At 38.5% G+C, this 18916-nt stretch overlaps 1 protein-coding gene across 2 annotated transcripts in view; it reads right to left on the bottom strand.

Annotated features, from left to right (window-relative positions):
• Positions 1-8667: 8667 nt before the first annotated feature.
• Positions 8668-18916, bottom strand: part of LOC105465626 (trace amine associated receptor 1) — a 29008-nt gene continuing 18759 nt past the window's right edge. For both annotated transcript variants that reach the window (XM_011714156.2, XM_011714157.2), the window contains one exon: positions 8668-11578. In XM_011714156.2, the coding sequence (XP_011712458.2) occupies positions 10433-11449 (1017 nt within the window). In that variant the 5' untranslated portion in view covers positions 11450-11578 and the 3' untranslated portion in view covers positions 8668-10432. The remainder of the gene's footprint in view (positions 11579-18916) is intronic.

Genomic DNA, 18916 nt, shown 5'->3' on the forward strand with positions numbered 1-18916 from the left:
GAGAGAGTTCTCTCCAGATCTGATGGTTTTATAAGTGTCTGATGGTTCCTCCTACATACACTCTTTCTCTTCTGCCACCTTGTGAAGAAGGATGTGCTTGCTTCCCTTTCCGCCATGATTATAAGTTTCCCGAGGCCTCCCCAACCATGTGGAATTGTGAGTCAATTATACCTCTTTTCTTTATGAATTACCCAGTCTTGGGCAGTTCTTTTTAGTCATGTGAAAATGGACTAATACATAGCCTGACAGATTTGGGCTCAAATCCTATTTCTAACATTTATTAATTGTGTCCCCTTGGATATCTTATTATTAATTATTTATTCAGCTAAAAAAACATGTAGTGAGTGACTTTCTCTGTGCCAAACATGATGCTAAGTGCAGCAGTACTTAATAAATCACTGTCCCTAGCTTCTGCAATTCACTGTCTAGAGAGGGCAGAGGGCACCACAATGAATACATGCACTGACAGGGATGGGTGTGGGATATTTTGAGAGTTCAGAGAGACACTTACCTGGCCTGAGGGGATAACAGAGAGCTTCCTGGAGAGGCAATCCGCAAGATGAGCCCTTTCAGATGAGTAGATGTCAGCCAGTTACAGTGAGGGATTTGCGGGAGGCCTTTCAGGCATATAGGGCTTCAGGAGCAAAAACACAAAGGAGGGAAAGTATGGGAACTACAAAGGGAACTGGGATTTTAACCCCAGCTGACGTGGTTCCAAAGCCTGAGCATATCCCCATATGCCAGGATGCTTCAGAGTGCTCTACACTAGTGTGCTTCAGAGATTGCCCAGAGTTTTCATGAAGCTTAATTGCATTGGTAGATAATAGGTGTTTTGCAGATTGATATCAAAATATCAATTACTTTCATAACTTTACAATTTATGTATTTATAGATTATGTGCTATATAATTATATATACATATACCAATAATTTCTTATACAAATTATGTGTATATATACATGCTATATAAATTTTTTTCAAAATAAAATCCCCCCCGTTTCTCAAATAACTGACATATCACAGACTATGCACAAATGTGCCACCAGGTTACTTCCTTTTGTATAGAGCTTGAAATAGATCTTCTGCTATCCTTTTTGCATAATTATAATTGTAAAATCTATTAGGAAGGAGGATACTAGGATTCTGCATTCGTTTTGTTTTGTTTTTTTTTTGTTTTTTTTTGAGACGGAGTCTCGCTCTGTCGCCCAGGCTGGAGTGCAGTGGCCGGATCTCAGCTCACTGCAAGCTCCGCCTCCCGGGTTCACGCCATTCTCCTGCCTCAGCCTCCCGAGTAGCTGGGACTACAGGCGCTGCCACCACGCCCGGCTAGTTTTTTGTATTTTTAGTAGAGACGGGGTTTCACCGTGTTAGCCAGGATGGTCTCGATCTCCTGACCTCGTGATCCGCCCACCTCGGCCTCCCAAAGTGCTGGGATTACAGGCGTGAGCCACCGCGCCCGGCCCGTTTTTTTTTTTTTTAAAAAAGAACTGACATGTTATGTCTGTGTATGTCAACACCTCTGTGTGCAGCACCATAGCATATGCTGAGTGAACACCACTACAGCACACAGCGGTAAAATGACAGAGAATATCACTAATGATACATGGTTCACCAAGGGTTTTTTACATGTGAGACCCATGCTAGGCAATACTTCTCATCTGGTAATCAACAATCTACTGAAGGAGGTGAGATCATTGCCCTCACTTTATAGCTGAGTAAAGGAAGGTTTTGCATTTTTAAGTAACTTTGTCCAAATAATAGCTGATAAATATTGGAGTCAGAAATGCAGACCCATAGCCTCTGGCTCCCAAGCCTGCCCTCCTCACCATAGTTTATCTTCAATGATGACGGCTTGAATATTCTCAATTAAAATCTCCCTAGGAGCAACCTGGCTTGTAAAATACTACTTTACCACATCACATTGTTAAAACATTGATCAAAAAACAAATTTGAGTTTGGCATCTCAGTGATTTCGTATCTGACTTGTACATTTATTAAGAGGGGTACTGGGGGATTCCTGGACAGGATGGCCAAATAGGAACAGCTCCAGTCTGAAGCTCCCAGCGAGACCAATGCAGAAGGCTGGTGATTTCTGCATTTCCAACTGAGGTACCTGGTTCATCTCATTGGGAATGGTTAGAGAGTGGGTGCAGCCCCCAGGATGAGCAGAGGCAGTGTGGGGGCATTGCCTCACCTAGGAAGTGCAAGAGGTTGGGGAACTGGAACTCCCTCCCCTAGCCAAGGAAAGTGCTGAGGGAATGTGCCTTGAGGGACAGAGCTATCCGGCTCAGATACTATACTTTTTTCACAGTCTTCACAACCCATAGACCAGGAGATTCCCTTGGGTACCTACACCAAAAGGGCCCAAGCACGAAACTGGGTGGCCATTTGGGCAGACACTGAGCTAGCTGCAGGAGTTGTTTTTTTTTTTTTTTTTTTTTTTTTTTTCCATACCCCAGTGGCGCCTGGGATGCTAGCAAGACAGAAGAATTCACTCCCCTGGAAAAGGGAGTGAAGCCAGGGAGTCAAGTGGTCTTGCTCAGTGGGTCCCTCTCCCATAGAGCCCAGCAAGCTAAGATCCACTGGCTTGAAATTCTCGCTGGCAGCACAGCAGTCTGAAGTCAACCTGGGACACTCGAGCTTGGTGTGGGAGGGGCATCCACCATTACTGAGGCTTGAGTAGGCTGTCTTCCCCCTCACAGTGTAAACAAAATCTCCTGGAAGTTTGGACTGAGCAGAGCCCACTGCAGCACAGCAAAGTCGCTGTAGCCAGGCTGCCTCTCTAGATTCCTCCTCTATGGGCAGGACATCTCTGAAAGAAAGGCAGCAGCCCCAGTCAGGGCCTTATAGATAAAACTCCCATCTACCTGGGACAGAGCACCTGGGGGAAGGGGCAGCTGTGGGAGCCGCTTTAGCAGACTTAAACATTCCTGCCTGCCAGCTCTGAAGAGAGCAGTTTATCTCCAAGCACAGTGCTTGAGTTCTGCTAAGGGACAGATGGCCTCCTCAAGTGGGTCCCTGACCCCCATGCCTCCTGACTGGGAGACTCCTCCCAGAAGGATTTGACAGACTCCTCATACAGGAGAGCTCCGGTTGGCATCTGGCAGGTGCCCCTCTGAGACAAAGCTTCCAGAGGAAGGAGCAGGCAGCAATTTTTGCTGTTCTGCAGCCTCCACTGGTGATACCCAGGCAAACGGGGTCTGGAGTGGACCTCCAGCAAACTCCAGCAGATCTGCAGAAGAGGTGCCTGACCTTTAGAATGAAAAACAGAAAGCAATAGCATCAACATCAACACAAAGGATGACCACGCAAAAACTCCATCCAAAGGTCACCAACAGCAAAGGCCAAAGGTACATGAATCCATGAAGATGAGGAAAAGCCAGCACAAAAAGGTTGAACATTTCAAAAACCAGAATGCCTCTTCTCTTCTAAAGGATCACAACTCCTTACCAGTGAGGGAACATAACTGGATGAAGAATGAGTTTGACGAACTGACAGAAGTAGGCTTTAGAAGGTAGGTAATAACAAACTCATCTGAGCTAAAGGAGCTTGTTCTAACCCAATGCAAGGAAGCTAAGAACCTTGATAAAAGTTAGAGGAATTGCTGACTAGAATAACCAATTTAGAGAACAGCATAAATAACCTGATGAGAACTTCGTGGAGCATACACAAGTATCAATAGCCGAATCGATCAAGCAGAAGAAACGATATCAGAGATTGAAGATCAACTTAATGATATAATGTGTGAAGACAAGATTATAGAAAAAGAATGAAAAGGAATGAATAAAGTTTCCAAGAAATCAGGGATGATGTGAAAAGACCAAACCTATTTTTGATTGGTGTACCTGAAAGTGATGGGGAGAATGGAACCAAGTTGGAAAACACACTTCAGGATATTATGCAGGACAGCTTCCCCAACTTAGCAAGACAGGCCAACATTCAGATTCAGGAAATACAGACAACACCACAAAGGTACTGCTCAAGAAGAGCAACCCCAAGACACATACTCGTCAGATCACCAAGATTGAAATGAAGGAAAAATGGTAAGGGCAGGAAGAGAGAAAGCTTGGGTTACCCACAAAGGGAAGCCCATCAGACTAACGGTGGATCTCTCTGAGAAAACCTACAAGTCAGAAGAGAGTGGGAGTCAATATTCAACATTCTTAAATTAAAGAATTTTCAACCCAGAATTTCATATTCAGCCAAAGTAAGCTTCATAAGTGAAGGAGAAATAAAATCCTTTACAGACAAGCAAATGCTGAAACTATTCCAAACAATAGAAAAAGATGGATTCTTCCTTGACTCATTTTAAGAGGCCAGCATCATACTGATACCAAATCATGGCAGAGACACAACAAGAAAAAGAAAATTTCAGGTCAATATCCCTGATGAACATTGATGCGAAAATCCTCAATAAAATACTGGCAAACCGAATCCAGCAGCATATCAAAAAGCTTATCCACCATAATCAAGTCAGCTTTGTCCCTTGGATACAAGGCTGGTTCAACATATGCAAATCAATAAATGTAATCCATCACATAAACAGAACCAATGACAGAAACCACATGATTATCTCAATAGATGCAGAAAAGGCCTTCAATAAAATTAAACACCGCTTCATGCTAAAAATGCTCAATAAACTAGGTATTGATGGAACATATCTCAAAATAATAAGAGCTATTTATGACAAACCCACAACCAATATCATACTGAATGGGCAAAAGCTGGAAGCATTCCCTTTGAAAACCGGCACAAGACAAGGATGCTCTCTCTCACCTCTCCTATTCAACATAGTATAGGAAGTTCTGACCAGGGCAATTAGGCAAGAGAAAGAAATAAAGGTATTCAAATAGGAAGAGAGGAAGTCAAATTGTCTCTGTTTGCAGATGACATGAATGTATATTTAGAAAAACCCATTGTCTCAGCCCAAAAACTCCTTAAGCTGATAAGCAAATTCAGCAAAGTCTCAGGATACAAAATCACTATGCAAAAATCACAAGCATTCCTATACATCAATAACAGACAAACAGAGTACCAAATCATGAGTGAACTCCCATTCACAATTGCTACCAAGAAAATAAAATACCTAGGAATACAACTTACAAGGGATGTGAAGGACCTCTTCAAGAACTACAAACCACTGCTCAATAAATTAAGAGAAGACACAAACAAACAGAAAAACATTCCATGCTCATGGAAAGGAAGAATCAATATCATGAAAATCGCCATACTGCCCAAAGTAATATATAGCTTCAATGCTATTCCTGTCAAGCTACCATTGACTTTCCTTACAGAATTAGAAAAAAACTACTTTAAATTTCATATGGAACCAAAAAAGAGTGCCTGTAGCCAAGATAATCCTAAGCAAAAAGAACAAAGCTGGAGGCATCATGCTACCTGACTTTGAACTATACTGCAAGGCTACAGTAACCAAAACAGCATGGTACTTGTACCAAAACAGATATATAGACCAATGGAACAGAACAGAGAACTCAGAATTAACACCACACATCTATAACCATCTGATCTTTGACAGACCTAACGAAAGCAAGCAATGGGGAAAGGATTCCCTATTTAATAAATGGTGTTAGAAAACTGGCTAGCCATATGTAGAGAACTAAAACTGGACTTTTTTCTTACACCTTATACAAAAATTAACTCAAGATGGATTAAAGATTTAAACATAAGATCTAAAACCATAAAAACCCTAAAAGGAAACCTAGGCAATACCATTCAGGACGTAGGCATGGGCAAAGACTTTATGACTAAAACACCAAAAGCAATGGCAACAAAAGCCAAAATTGAGAAAATGGATCTAATCAAACTAAAGAGCTTCTGCACAGCAGAAGAAACTATCATCAGAGTGAACAGGCAACCTACAGAATGGGAGAAAAATTGTGCAGTCTATCCATCTGACAAAGGACTAATATCCAGAATCTACAAGGAACTTAAAACAAATTTGCAAGAAAAAAAAAAAAAAAAAACCATCAAAAAGTAGGCAAAGCATATGAACAGACAGTTCTCAAAAGAAGACATTTATGCAGCCAATAAACATATGAAAAAAAGCTCTTCATCACTGGTTGTCAGAGAAATGCCAATCAAAACCACAATGAGATACCATCTCACGCCAGTTAGAATGGCAATCATTAAAAAGTCAGGAAACAACAGATGCTAGAGAGGAAGTGGAGAAATAGGAATGCTTTTACACTGTTGGTGGGAGTGTAAATTAGTTCAACCATTGTGGAAGACAGTGTGGTGATTCCTCAAGGATCTATAACTAGAAATACCATTTGACCCAACAATCTCATTACTGGTTATATACCCAAAGGATTATAAATCATTCTACCATAAATTCACTTGCACACGTATATTTATTGCAGCACTATTCACAATAGCAAAGACTTGGAACCAACCCAAATGTGCATCAATGTTAGACTGGATGAAGAAAATGTGGCACATATACACCATGGAATACTATGCAGCCATAAAAAAAGAAAGATTTCATGTCTTTCGCAGGGACATGGATGAAGCTGGAAACCATCATTCTCAGTAAACTAATACAGGAACAGAAAACCAGAGCATGTTCTCATTCATAACTGTGAGTTGACCAGTGAGAACATATGGGCACAGGGAGGGGAACATCACACACTGAGGCCTGTCAGTGGGTAAGGGGCAAGGAGAGGGAGAGCATTAGGAGAAATACCTAATGTAGATGACGGGTTGTGACACCTGTATACCTACGTAACAAACCTGCACGTTCTGTACATGTATCCCAGAACTAGAAGTATACTTAAAAAAAGAGGGATACCTGCCATTGATAAATCATTGTGGGTGGCCTAATTTTAAGCTCCTACATCACTTTAATTTATAAATATATTGAGAACATTTTAATTTGTGTGAGTCAATAATGTCTTCCCCCTGTGAAATATGAAAGAAACAAAGGAAATGCTGAGGCTAATGTGAATCAGAACAGAACTAGCCTCAATGGAATGAATGTTAGAGCAGCCTAAGTTCACTAGGAGCTTAAAGGCTTGGGGCAGGAGGTTTAGAAGGACAAGAGATGTGGAGAAGCTGGTGAAGATCTGTCAAGTTTACTTCCAATATTTCTTATAGCTGGCCACGTACTCAATGAGTTATATTAAAGCACTTTGGAAAATGCATATGTACTTTATCTTTTAGAAAAGCAAAATACAAAAAACAAAACTCTCAATCTGATTCTTACATCATCGAGATTTTCTGAGTGCGTATCTCAACTACTAAATAATAATTTTGTCAGTACACTTTATCATCTACTAAATTTAGAACCATAAATCATTCTGCATATTTCTTTATACCTTTAATGTTCAAGTTCTTATTGAGAACTAAAGGGAAACTGTGGCTCATCAGAATTGACAATGAATTGGAGTTCATCTGCTTTGCACTACTTTTTTGGCAAATATTTATGAGTCTCTAAAGATTGGATTATTGACTTCAAGAACTGACTTCAAAATCAAGATGGATTCCAGTTCACTGATCTCTTAAGATGACATTATTATTATCATTATTAAATCAGTTCCAACAAACTTCCTTGCTAACACTTCTTTTACTGATCTGGAGTGGAAATTTATATGAACATTCCTCTTTGAGAAGAGGGTGGAAGTTGAGACGGTTTTGATTGCAAGTTATCTTGACCTGGGGAAGGAGTGGCATTGAAATTGCTTTCTTGGTATTTGCTATAATCTTATATGTCAAGTTAAGGTTCTTTCTGTGGATGCAACCAAAAGTTATTCTCAAAGGGAATTAATTAGAAGACTATCTGGGACTGATGGAATCCATGCTGGATAACTGAATTTGGAAATGAACAAACAGGTGGGTAGTTCTGGAGTCGGGGAAGAAAGAAATCTTGATATTACCATGAGCAGTCTGCTCATGATCTTACCGCTTGGATAAAATGAACACCCACATGATTTCATTGTGTTCTGCTAATTATTCTGCTAAGAATCACTGTTTCTATCCCTTTGTCAGAAATTCAAATTCTAGAGAAAGGTCTGAAAATACAAGCTTGGGTAATTTACTCATCTGCTTAATTAAAGGGAGAGGCAGGGGTCAATTTTTTAATTACAGTTCCAATGAGCTATAACTAGTTGGAATAAAAAACATCTCAAAAGTGAATTGGATTCCAGTTGTTAAATAGACTCTGGAAAATTAAAAGACAAAAACACCTCTGCATGAGGAAAGGGAAGCTACAGCAAAGCTGGGAATATGGAAAGACGAAGCAAACCTTTCTTCCTGTTGTGCTGAGAGGGTCAGTTACTACGTATTATGAATATTAAAAACAGAACCAACAATAAAGATAGACTGTAAGAGCTTTAGTACCGAGTGAAAAAATGTAAAATTATTTGAGTCGTGAACTTGTCCCAAGATAAATGTGGAATCTATGCTAAAACCTGAATAGTACTTTAAAGTAAATGTAAAAAAGATTATCACCATTATCAATATTGATTCACAAATTCTAACTAGTGAAGTACAGTAAGGAATATAAATCAGAATCATAATTACTGGAAAGAAGATAAAACTTAGCCTTGTTTGAGGATAATATGATTTGTATAATGAAAACCCAAATGAGTCAACTGAAAAGCTAATATAAACTTTATTATAAAACCAGCAGTAATGGTTACATAGAAAACATAATGGTTTTAGAAAAAAATTCAGAATAGGCAAAACATATATACAGAAAAGTACAAAACACTTCAGAGTAATCTTAAGAAGAATTATGGGGGAAATGAAGGAAAGCACATAAAATTACTGCAAAGTATAGAAAACTCACTAAATGCTTGTTTCCTTTTTAAAATTTGACAGACTGGTCTCACAGGTGAAAAAACTCTTCTGAAACTGAGAGTGGTTAGGGACACTACTTAGTTTGTCTTGCGTATACTAAATTAAAAACATAAAACATAATGTTTTTAAAATGTACTAGAGCAAAACTTGATACAGATCATTCAGACAAAATATATACTCCAGAAACAGACTATAATTTCTGGAAGGATTTAACATATCCTCAGGAGATCCTCAGATTTGTAAACAGAAATTTATATGCAGCAGTGTGCATTCAGTTATGTTTAAAATCATCTGCCTTACCCTAAGTTATTCATGGGCCGAAGGTAAATCCAAATCCCTGGTGATACTCAATCTGAAACAGACCATGTGAAGTTTGTATTCATCAGCTCAATTGCTGATGAATGCTTGTAATTTAGAATGTTTGCCCACTTCCTTTAGAGAATCTTATTTGAAACCATTATTTGTTCCTCTTTTTTATTTTTATATATGCCATCTAAATAGCCATGGTATATCCAGTCTGATTATACCTCTTGTTGGCCCTCATGTTTAGCTACTTTGATGGATGGCTGCTTCTCTTTCTGTGTACTGTGGAGCCCAGCAAAGTAAATTTGTTTAATGCCAGATAGCCTGTGTTTTGAACCCTATCATGCCAGATATGACCTTAAGACATGGTAAAATCCTTCTAGACATTTTCATGACTTCAGTAGCAGGTAAAAAGCAGAAATTTCATTTAATTAATATTATTTTTAGAAAAGTTAGAAACAACTGGAATTGTTAACAATAGGGAATGGTTAAAAATATATTTGTACATCTGTGCAAAGTCACATTATACAGCCACAAAAAGGGATTACTCGTAGCCCAAACCTCAGCAGCATGCATTATATTTAGTTAACAAATGTGCACACATACCCCTGACTCCAAAATAAAAGTTGAAAAGGAAAAATATTAATATAAAATAAAGAATTTTAGATGATATAATCCTTACCAGGAAGTATGCTGTGAGTAACATTTTTAAAATTTCATTTGGTTTGTACATATTTTATTTTCCTTCATTTTTCAAATTTCTCAGACGTATGAGAATCAGAAAAACATACTTTAAAAATATGAAACTCAAGATATTTAAGGATTGGAATATATATTAACAATATAAATAAATTATGTGTCAACACTTATTTAGCAGTAACATTTAATGTGTGTACTTTTAGTTGATTTTACTAAAAGACATATACACATATGTGACAAGGACATGTACACATATATGACAAAATCATTCTAATTTGCATCCTCAAATTCAGCCCTATAGTTTCCACCACTGAACAGCTAAGGTACCATAGCAAACTCATGGCAGTTCTTCTAAGGGCAGGAAAAGTTATATACAATGCAGGCCTTTAAATGCTGGAGTTGCAAAGTTCCGATATGCGTGGTAAGAATGGAAAAGATTATACCTCCTATATCCCAAATAGGAAATTACCTATAAGCATCATAATTTAACTCACCAAACATGCTTTGACTCGAGTAACTGATTAAAAAAATCCATGTGGTTGGGGCATGTGGTGGGTTATGTTGTGTTCATAAACATGATCACCAATTTGCAAAACAGTAAAATATAATAATTCTATGAACTCGATTCCAAAAATAATTTACACCTGGATGAATATTTTTGGAAAATTTTACCAAACAGAATCATCTTCAGTGCTTTTCTAAACCAGGGATAGAAAAATGCATAAATCATTGGATTAAATGTAGAGTTCAAGTAGCCAAACCAAATCAATACATCGTTCAAAGTAGGTGGAATAGTGTAGTGAAGAAAAGGGTCGATGACTGTACAGACAAAGAAAGGGCACCAGCATATTAGGAAAACTCCCATCACAATCCCCAATGTCTTCACAGCTTTCCTTTCTTTGCTTTGTGAAATTCCATTTTTCATTTCCAATCCAATTTGGAGCTTCTGATTGGCATCATTAATTGATCTTGCCTGCTCTTTAGCTATAAGATATATTCTGTAATAGATACATAACATAATAGATCCAGGTATGTAAAAAGAAGTCATAAAGGCCAGTACCCCAGATATTTTGCTAAAGAACACAGAGCAACCTCCTCTGCAGTGAACATGTTTGTAATATATCTCTTCAGCGCCTTTGAAGTTTAGCTCCAGAAAGATCATCCCAAATGCAAAAACAGCAGGGACACTCCAACTAATGAAGATCATCACACAAACAACCAAGATATTGATCTTGGCTTTATATCTCAATGGGTCACACACAGCATAGTAGCGGTCAATGGAGATGAAAGACAGATGGAAAATGGAGGCTGAGCTCAGCATAATGTCGGTGCTGGTGTGGATTTTACAGAAGACTTCTCCAAAATACCAACAGTGCTCAGCAGATCTCACCATGCTGTAAGGCATGACCAGACACCCCAGAAGAAAGTCCACAGTGGCCATGGAATGAATGAGCCAATTTGTCGGAGTATGAAGTTGCTTGAAGTGTGATATAGAAACAATAACTATCAGATTGCCGACCAATGTGGTCAGAATTATGAGCGCCATTAAACTGTACAGGGAAGCACGGACATCATTTGACCACTTGTTTTTCACACAGGAAATATTAATTATATTGTGGCAAAAGGGCATGATTCCTGAGGGCTGTCAACCAGTTTACTTTTCCCTTTGTGTGTTGATTAATCTTTTTCCCAAATTCGTAATCAGGTTACAGTTCCTTCTCGTTTTTATTTTTTATTTGCACATACCTATCCCAGAAACCTAGGAGGGAAAAAAAAGAATAAATCATTGGCAGTTTGATTCCTCTCACTTCTAACACATTTACCTATTACTCCCTGTTGAAGAGCAGTTATTTTGGAAGGAACTTTATTTCCAAGTTCCATTCAATAGTTCAGTACAGCAATTTTTAAAAAAACTTTTACCTGGAGCTGGACATTGTTCTAGAAATACAAAGCTAAATTATTAGGTTGAACTATATGAAACTTCCGCATTTGTAGGTCAGAGAAGATCAAATGATGATTATGATCCACATCTACGGAAACAATCTGTGTCCACACAAAGCCAGTCTAGTGGGGGAGACTTACATTCTAAAGGGTAGAAAGAAATTGCCAGAAAATTTGGAATTAAAATATGTTTATGAAAAAGACAAGAAGTCTTTTAAATATGCCTCTTGTGCAGAATTAATACCCACTAGTGCCCACTTTTGCACTTGGTCATAGATAAGTTATATATTTCTTATTTTATAATAATTAATTGTAATAAGAAGCAGCTTACATATATTTATTTGCAGCTTGCAAAGTACTTCTACATATATTTCATGCATTATTTCAGTTACTGTTTTATTTGACACTTATAAGACCAACTTCATTTTTTGTAAGGAAGATATGATGCTTTATTAACCTCATTTTACTGGCAAGAAATTGAAGTTTAATTCACAAAATCATTAAAGCTTGACTATGAGCTGTAGTCTCAATGACTAGTTCAGTTTCTTTGATACCAGTCCAGTCTTTCTCTCCATTGCAGAAAGAACCAACTCGAGGTCAATTTTTAAAAATTAAGCTTTAAATATTCATATAAGAATTTATGGTGTCTTAAAAAATGGCAGCTACTAGTAAAGAATGATATTGTGGTCCCGCTTATTAAGGATTTTTGATATACAGACTAAAGTCTATGGTAAGAAGTGAAGTGGCATGGTACAAAGAGCACTGAGGTGAGAGCCTAGGGAAGCTGAGTTTCCACGTGGGCTGTGGGCAAGGCACACGACATCTTTAGTTTTTAAGTTCTGAAATCCAATAAATCTCACTTTTAAACAGGTAAAAAAAATTATTATGAGTAGGCATCTTCTACTAGGCCTCCTTTTATTGTACTTCACTAAAGAACCTCAAAGTTCCAGGGAACTCAGTTTGAAACTGTCCCTTTTGTTTCTATATGACCCTGTAATTCTGAGCTAAATTCTAGAACTTAGATTCACACATACACATATATGCGCACACACACACACATATAACATATATACAGACATGTACATACATATATATAAAGAGAGAAGGGGGGAGAGACAGAGAGAGAGAGAGGAAGGAAGAAAAAGGAAAGAAAGAAAAGAGAGAGAAAGGAAGAAGGAAGGAAGGAAGGAGGGAGGGGAGGGAAGGAGAGAGGGAGGGAGGGAAGAGGGAGGGAGGGATGGAAGGAAGAAAGAAAAAGAAGGAAGGAAGGAAAGAAGGAAGGAAAGAAGGAAAGAAAGAAAGAAAGAAAATAAAAAGAAAGAAAGAAAGAAAGAAAAGAAAGAAAAAGAAAGAAAGAAAGAAAGAAAGAAAGACAGACAGAAAGACAGAAAGAAAGAAAGAGAAAGAAGGAAGGAAGGAAGGAAGGGGAGGAAGGAAGGAAGGGAGGGAAGGAAGGAAGGGAGGGAAGGAAGGAAGGAAGGAAGGAAGGAAGGAAGGAAGGAAGGAAGGAAGGAAGGAAGGAAGGAAGGAAGGAAGAAAAAGAGCGAGCGAGCTTGGGGAAGAGTACAAATTTCTGGCAATGAAGTCCTATAGTCCATCACTTTGGTATGAAAATGCTAGAAAATAGCAACAATGCCTAGAATTCCAGGAGTCAGCCTTCCTGTTTATCTTTTTCCCTTCCCTCTGGGCTGATGGTTTAGAATGAGAGAAAAGGAATATCTAGGTATGAAAATGTATATTTTAATAAATTTAAAACACTTTCCCCCCACTCTCCTTTGGTCTTCTATTCCCAGAAGGAAACATATTTATAGCAAATAAATCTGTAAGATTTATTTTAAAAGGCACACAGGCTCATTCCGTGATAGAAACTAAACAGCAAACAAAAACCATTATTTAAACTAAGCAATGTTTGAATTATGATTATAATTTCACTAAAACACTGATGGATTTCTTACTATGAAATTTAAGTTTGCATTTAACTAAACTCAATCAGTTAAGTTATATATTTTCTAGTTAGACTTTTCCTCCACTATTTCCCTCTCTTTTCCTTCTTTCTTTTACTTATTTGTTGACTTACTAAAGGAATCACATAACACTCAAAATCACTGTTTAGAAGTGTTTATTTATTCCTGACTCTTAAAAGCATTTCTACCCGATGTCATATTGAGTAGGGACTCTCAGCAGGAACTAGGGTTCACAAAGAAGTAAGGGAAGGTGGAATAAAGCAAAATACAAATTTCACTTTTAGAAGAGGAAATTCACAGAAGATGAAAAAGCCATCTGTCAACTTCATAGGCCTTGTGGCTTTAAAATGTTTAGTCAATTCCCAAATAAAAACCAAAATGAATCAGAGCCTACCTCAAACTCATATTTACACATATAGGTTTAAGAGAAATCAAGCCTTAGGCACAGTATCTTAGAAATTGTTGATAGTATGAATGCCACATCTGTAGAATAATTTGTCTACCCAACTTAAAGAATATTAAACATCATTGTTTGTATGAGTGCTTTTTAAAGTGTTATAATTTGTTTTTGAATAGATTTATTTGTTTAAGTGCTCTATGACAACATTGTGAGTTGAAAGCTTATCTAAGGACCTGGCAAAATTGTATTTTTGTTTCTTTTCTTTCAGCTTTAAGAATTTACGAGCTAGAAATAATTATTATCTGTATATACAAATTACTCAGGTTGAATATACAATAGCAATATGGGAAGTTAATAAATTGCTGTTTGATTACCTAACTAAGCAAACAGTTCTGTGCAAATGATCTAATCATCTAATGTTTGAAAATGACATATGAATTAAAAATAAGTTGATAGAACTTATAGTTTAAAATAGATCTCTCTAGCAAGGCAGGAACTCCCTGGCAGAGTGCCCCAACTTTCCAATAGAAGGTCATGAACACTAACCCTATCATAACCTTTGTCCCTGATTCCATCAACCACCCATCCCTAATTGCTCAGACTTTCATCTCTATACTACTCTACTCATTTCCTAATCCAAACCAATTTCCCATTGTGCTGTTACTCACAAAACCCTTCCAAGGGTGCCCTTGGGGACTCATGGTCTTTATTCCATTTTCTAAAATTCTTTTTTAAATGCTTCCCTCTCTTTGTTCTAACTAAAACTCTCTCCCCTCAGGACACCTTCTCCCCCGCAGCCCTTATCAATGGTGGCTGTTTTCTTTACTATATTCCTTGTATCTCTTCATATTATATGATCTGGAGGAAGAGTAAGTGTCCACTTACACTCATTGCCATTGAAGATCATTATCCCTTTTTCCTCCCTAACCTCTAACCCTTTGCAAGCTTTGAAGTTCATGTCTTCATGCTATACCTCTGTATTAGTCCATTCTCATACTCCTATGAAGAACTGCCTGACACTGGGTAATTTATAAAGGAAAAAGATTTAATTGACTCACAGTTCTGCAGGACTGGGGAGGCCTCAGGAAACTTACAATCATGGTGGAAGGGGAAGTAAACACGTTCCTCTTCACATGGTGGCAGAAAGGAGAAGTGCAGAGTGAAGTGGGGTAAAAGTCCCTAAGAAAACCATCAGATCTCACGAGGACTCACTCACTATCATGAGAACAGCATGGAGGTAGCTTCCCCCATGATTCAATTACCTCCCACCAGGTCCCTCCCATGACACGTGGGGATTATGAGAACTACAATTCAAGATGAGATTTGAGTGGGGACACAAACCACATCAACTTCCTCCTATTGCAGGCATGTACAGACTCCCAAGTCATCTCTCTGTACTTCTTGAAGATATGAGCTCCTGGCTTACTGTCACTGTCTTTAATGCTACTCCTGCTAAAGTTCTTAGCAATTTTATTATCCACCTAAATGATCCTTCCAATAATGGACTCTTAATTTATTGACCTCTTTTAACAATTATAGACTCACCTCCATCTCATCTCACCTTCCATGGTCATATCCCGGGATGTCATTATAAATGACAAGAGTCATCCAAATGATTGGTTTCAAGCTTCACATCCTGTCCTCCCAGCCTATGTGCTTCCTTTCGAATAATTTTTCATGAGTGCTTCCTTTCCAACAATTTTTCAACTCCCTTGAAGCCCTCAATTCATTTATTTTACACACCTTTCCACTGTCCTTCATTTACTCATGTCTACCTCTTTACTCAGTTTAGATTCCAGTATTTCCTGGCATTATCTTAAGCTCTCTCCCATTAACATACTTAACTGGCTAAACTTGAACAGTGGCTAAATGCAGTTTCCTCTCACTCCACTCCTGCACACTGAATGTGGTACAGAAAAACACACAGCAACCTTCTTTTAAATTCGTAACAAAAATGGACCATGACAATTGCTCAGGAATCCTACTCCATTTCCCTTTTACCTTCATTCCTCTCCTCTCTGAGATGACTATTTCATGCCCCCTCCCTTCTTGAATCTCAAATACTTATTCACATCCTTACTCTCACCTAACTACTTTGCATTCTGTTTCACTGAAAAAAGTGATGCAATCAGAAGAGAATGTCCACATGCCACCAGCCTATACCTGTTTGCATATTCAGCTTACACCTTTATTGCTGCAAATTATTGCAAATGAATGGACTCTCTCCCTTCACAGGCCACTCCTCAGATGTGTCCCATACCCACCTCTTCATGCCTATTCCAAGATATACCCTCCAACTCTCTCTCCCCTGCATCTTCAGTGGTTCCCTTCCAAATACCTTCACTCTCAAATATGCAGTAATGTTTTCCACCTTAAAAGAATTATTGAAGCCTGCATCTTCTTTCATTTATCAACTACCCCTTTATCAGAAAGGAACTCTTTGAGTCATCTATACCCCCTGTCTCTAATTCCTCTAATCCTATCTTTTAAAATTCACTGTAATGAGAATTTCATCATCAATATTCCACCAAAACCATTCTTAACCAAGTTTTTCTACATTACTAAGCCCAGTGGTAAGTTATCAGGCCTCAAGTTCTTGCTTGGCCTTTCAATTCCCCCTTGAAACAATTTCTTCCCTTGGCTCCTGGGTCACCACGCCCTTGTGGTTCTGCTATCTCACGAGCTGCTCTCGTCAGTTGCCGTTATGTTTCTTCTTCATCTCAGTAGCCCTAAGGCTCAGTCTTCAGTTCCCTTCTCTATTCATAACCACTCCCTTGGTGATTTCATACTGTATTATGGCATAGTCTATATGCTGATGAGTTTCAAATGAACACTTCCAACTTTGACCTTCCCCCTGAACTGTGGACTAATGTTTCCTGCTGCCCACAGGATATCGCCACTTAACATGTTTAAAGCCAAGCCCTTGACCTCCCTCCTGTGCCTAGCTTCTCCTCCTCCTCTCTACATCTCTAGAACGTGACAACTCTATTCTTGAACGTCCACCATCCAAAACTTTGAGTTAATTCTTAGCTTCTCACACTCAACAACATATCCAATTCATCAATAAATGATCTTGGCCCTTCATTGAAAATGTATCTAGAATCAGATCATTTCTCATCATTTCTACTATCACCATCCTGGTCCAAGTCACCAACAACTTCCAGATTAATCTAATAACCTCCCAACTGGTTCCCCTGCTTTTTCTCTTGTCTCTCCACAGAAAGTATCCCCAACAAGCAGCCAAAGTGATCCCATAAGTACATACATTTTTCACATAAATTCTTCCAGAATGGTACAACATGAGTCTCAAATGTAAAAGAACAGGGGCATTAAAAATATGCCCAGAGCCAATACTGAGACATTTGCCAGTCATGCGCCCCATCAGGCCAAAGAAAGCTGCACGGTGACATGTTGCATCTGTGCCTGCCTGATGTTAAGACCACACTTCTCACAGTCTCCTGGAACTTGATCTAATCCTACGGTGGTGTGTGTATGTGAGGCTGCATTCTGCCCATCTGTAACATACTTAAATTCATCAAGTTCTGTATACTTTCAAGCATGAGTAACTATTTTAATATAAGTGAGCTATTACTGCAATTTTTATAGACAACACAGCAAAGAGAACTACAGATCTGTAGCTCTGTGACTGGTACAAGCTAGTTGATTTTCTTTTCCGTTGGTATTCAGAGGAGAGGTTCTATGAAATACGTTTGGCCTTACCAGTGAAAAACTAAAAAAGAAGTGATTGAGATATGAAATTTTTTTTTGTAAAAGTGTAAATAAAGCTTCTGACTTTCAGACATTATTCTTAAGGGAAGTCATCCTTACTGGACCAGAGACATACAAGATAAAAGAAAAGGACAGAAACATCCCTGGCTTCCCTGAAGCTGTACATTTCAAAACCTGAACTTGCTTCCATTTCCCCCACTTATTTTGGTTTATTTTAGATTATTGACTCAAGGACATAGCTTCTAAGCCAATAAGAAGTGATTGGTTTCCTCCTCACCACTCTTTTTTAACAGGTGAAAAGTAGGTAAGAACTCTATGGAAGGTGTGGAGAGTAGGCTCAACAGCTGATATTTAACAAAGGAGAAATTTGCTATTAAATAAAAGAAAAAGAGCTCTCCAGAGTCCCCCAAAAGAAAAATCATAGAGTCAGAGTAGTGGGTGGAAAGGGTGGGAGTCAAAACCTTTTGAAAACTAAGCTGCAAACAGTGGTGTCCTAATGAACAAAGTCTAGGGGAGGCGGCGGTTATGCAGGTTTGGATGAAGAACTTCTCAGCATGCCCAGTGCCTACAGGAGAAAATCACCCGAGCTCCAAAGCAGATTTAGGAAAAGATCAAGATCCTCTGCCCCTTTCCCCAAGGAAACTGGCATCCCTACAAGAAAAGGGACAGTGGAGTGGCCTGTAGTTGCAACAGTGAAGAGCCTTCCACCAGGCATATATACTAGTGTATCCTTACCTGAATGCACAAGCCAAACAGACATGCAAAAGCAGTCACCAAGCAGAAAATGTGGAGCAGTTAAGTTTCTGGGCAATTCAAAGTAGGGGCCACTTCATACCTTAAAGGAAACTAGGAATAAACAAAATGTCTATGACCCAGGCAGAAGCCACTATCTCAATGCCTGATTGGCGTGTTTGGGTTTGTGTGTGTGTTATTGTTTGTGTGTGTCTGTTTAAGTGACACTGTTTTTCTTCTGTCTGGTAATTTTGCAGTTACCACATAATGCTAAATCAAAGATACAGACATGGGACATTATAATCTATGCCAGAATCTAGACATTTTGCTC

This window comes from Macaca nemestrina, chromosome 5 (genome assembly GCF_043159975.1).
Source record: "Macaca nemestrina isolate mMacNem1 chromosome 5, mMacNem.hap1, whole genome shotgun sequence".
Classification (NCBI taxonomy): domain Eukaryota; kingdom Metazoa; phylum Chordata; class Mammalia; order Primates; family Cercopithecidae; genus Macaca; species Macaca nemestrina.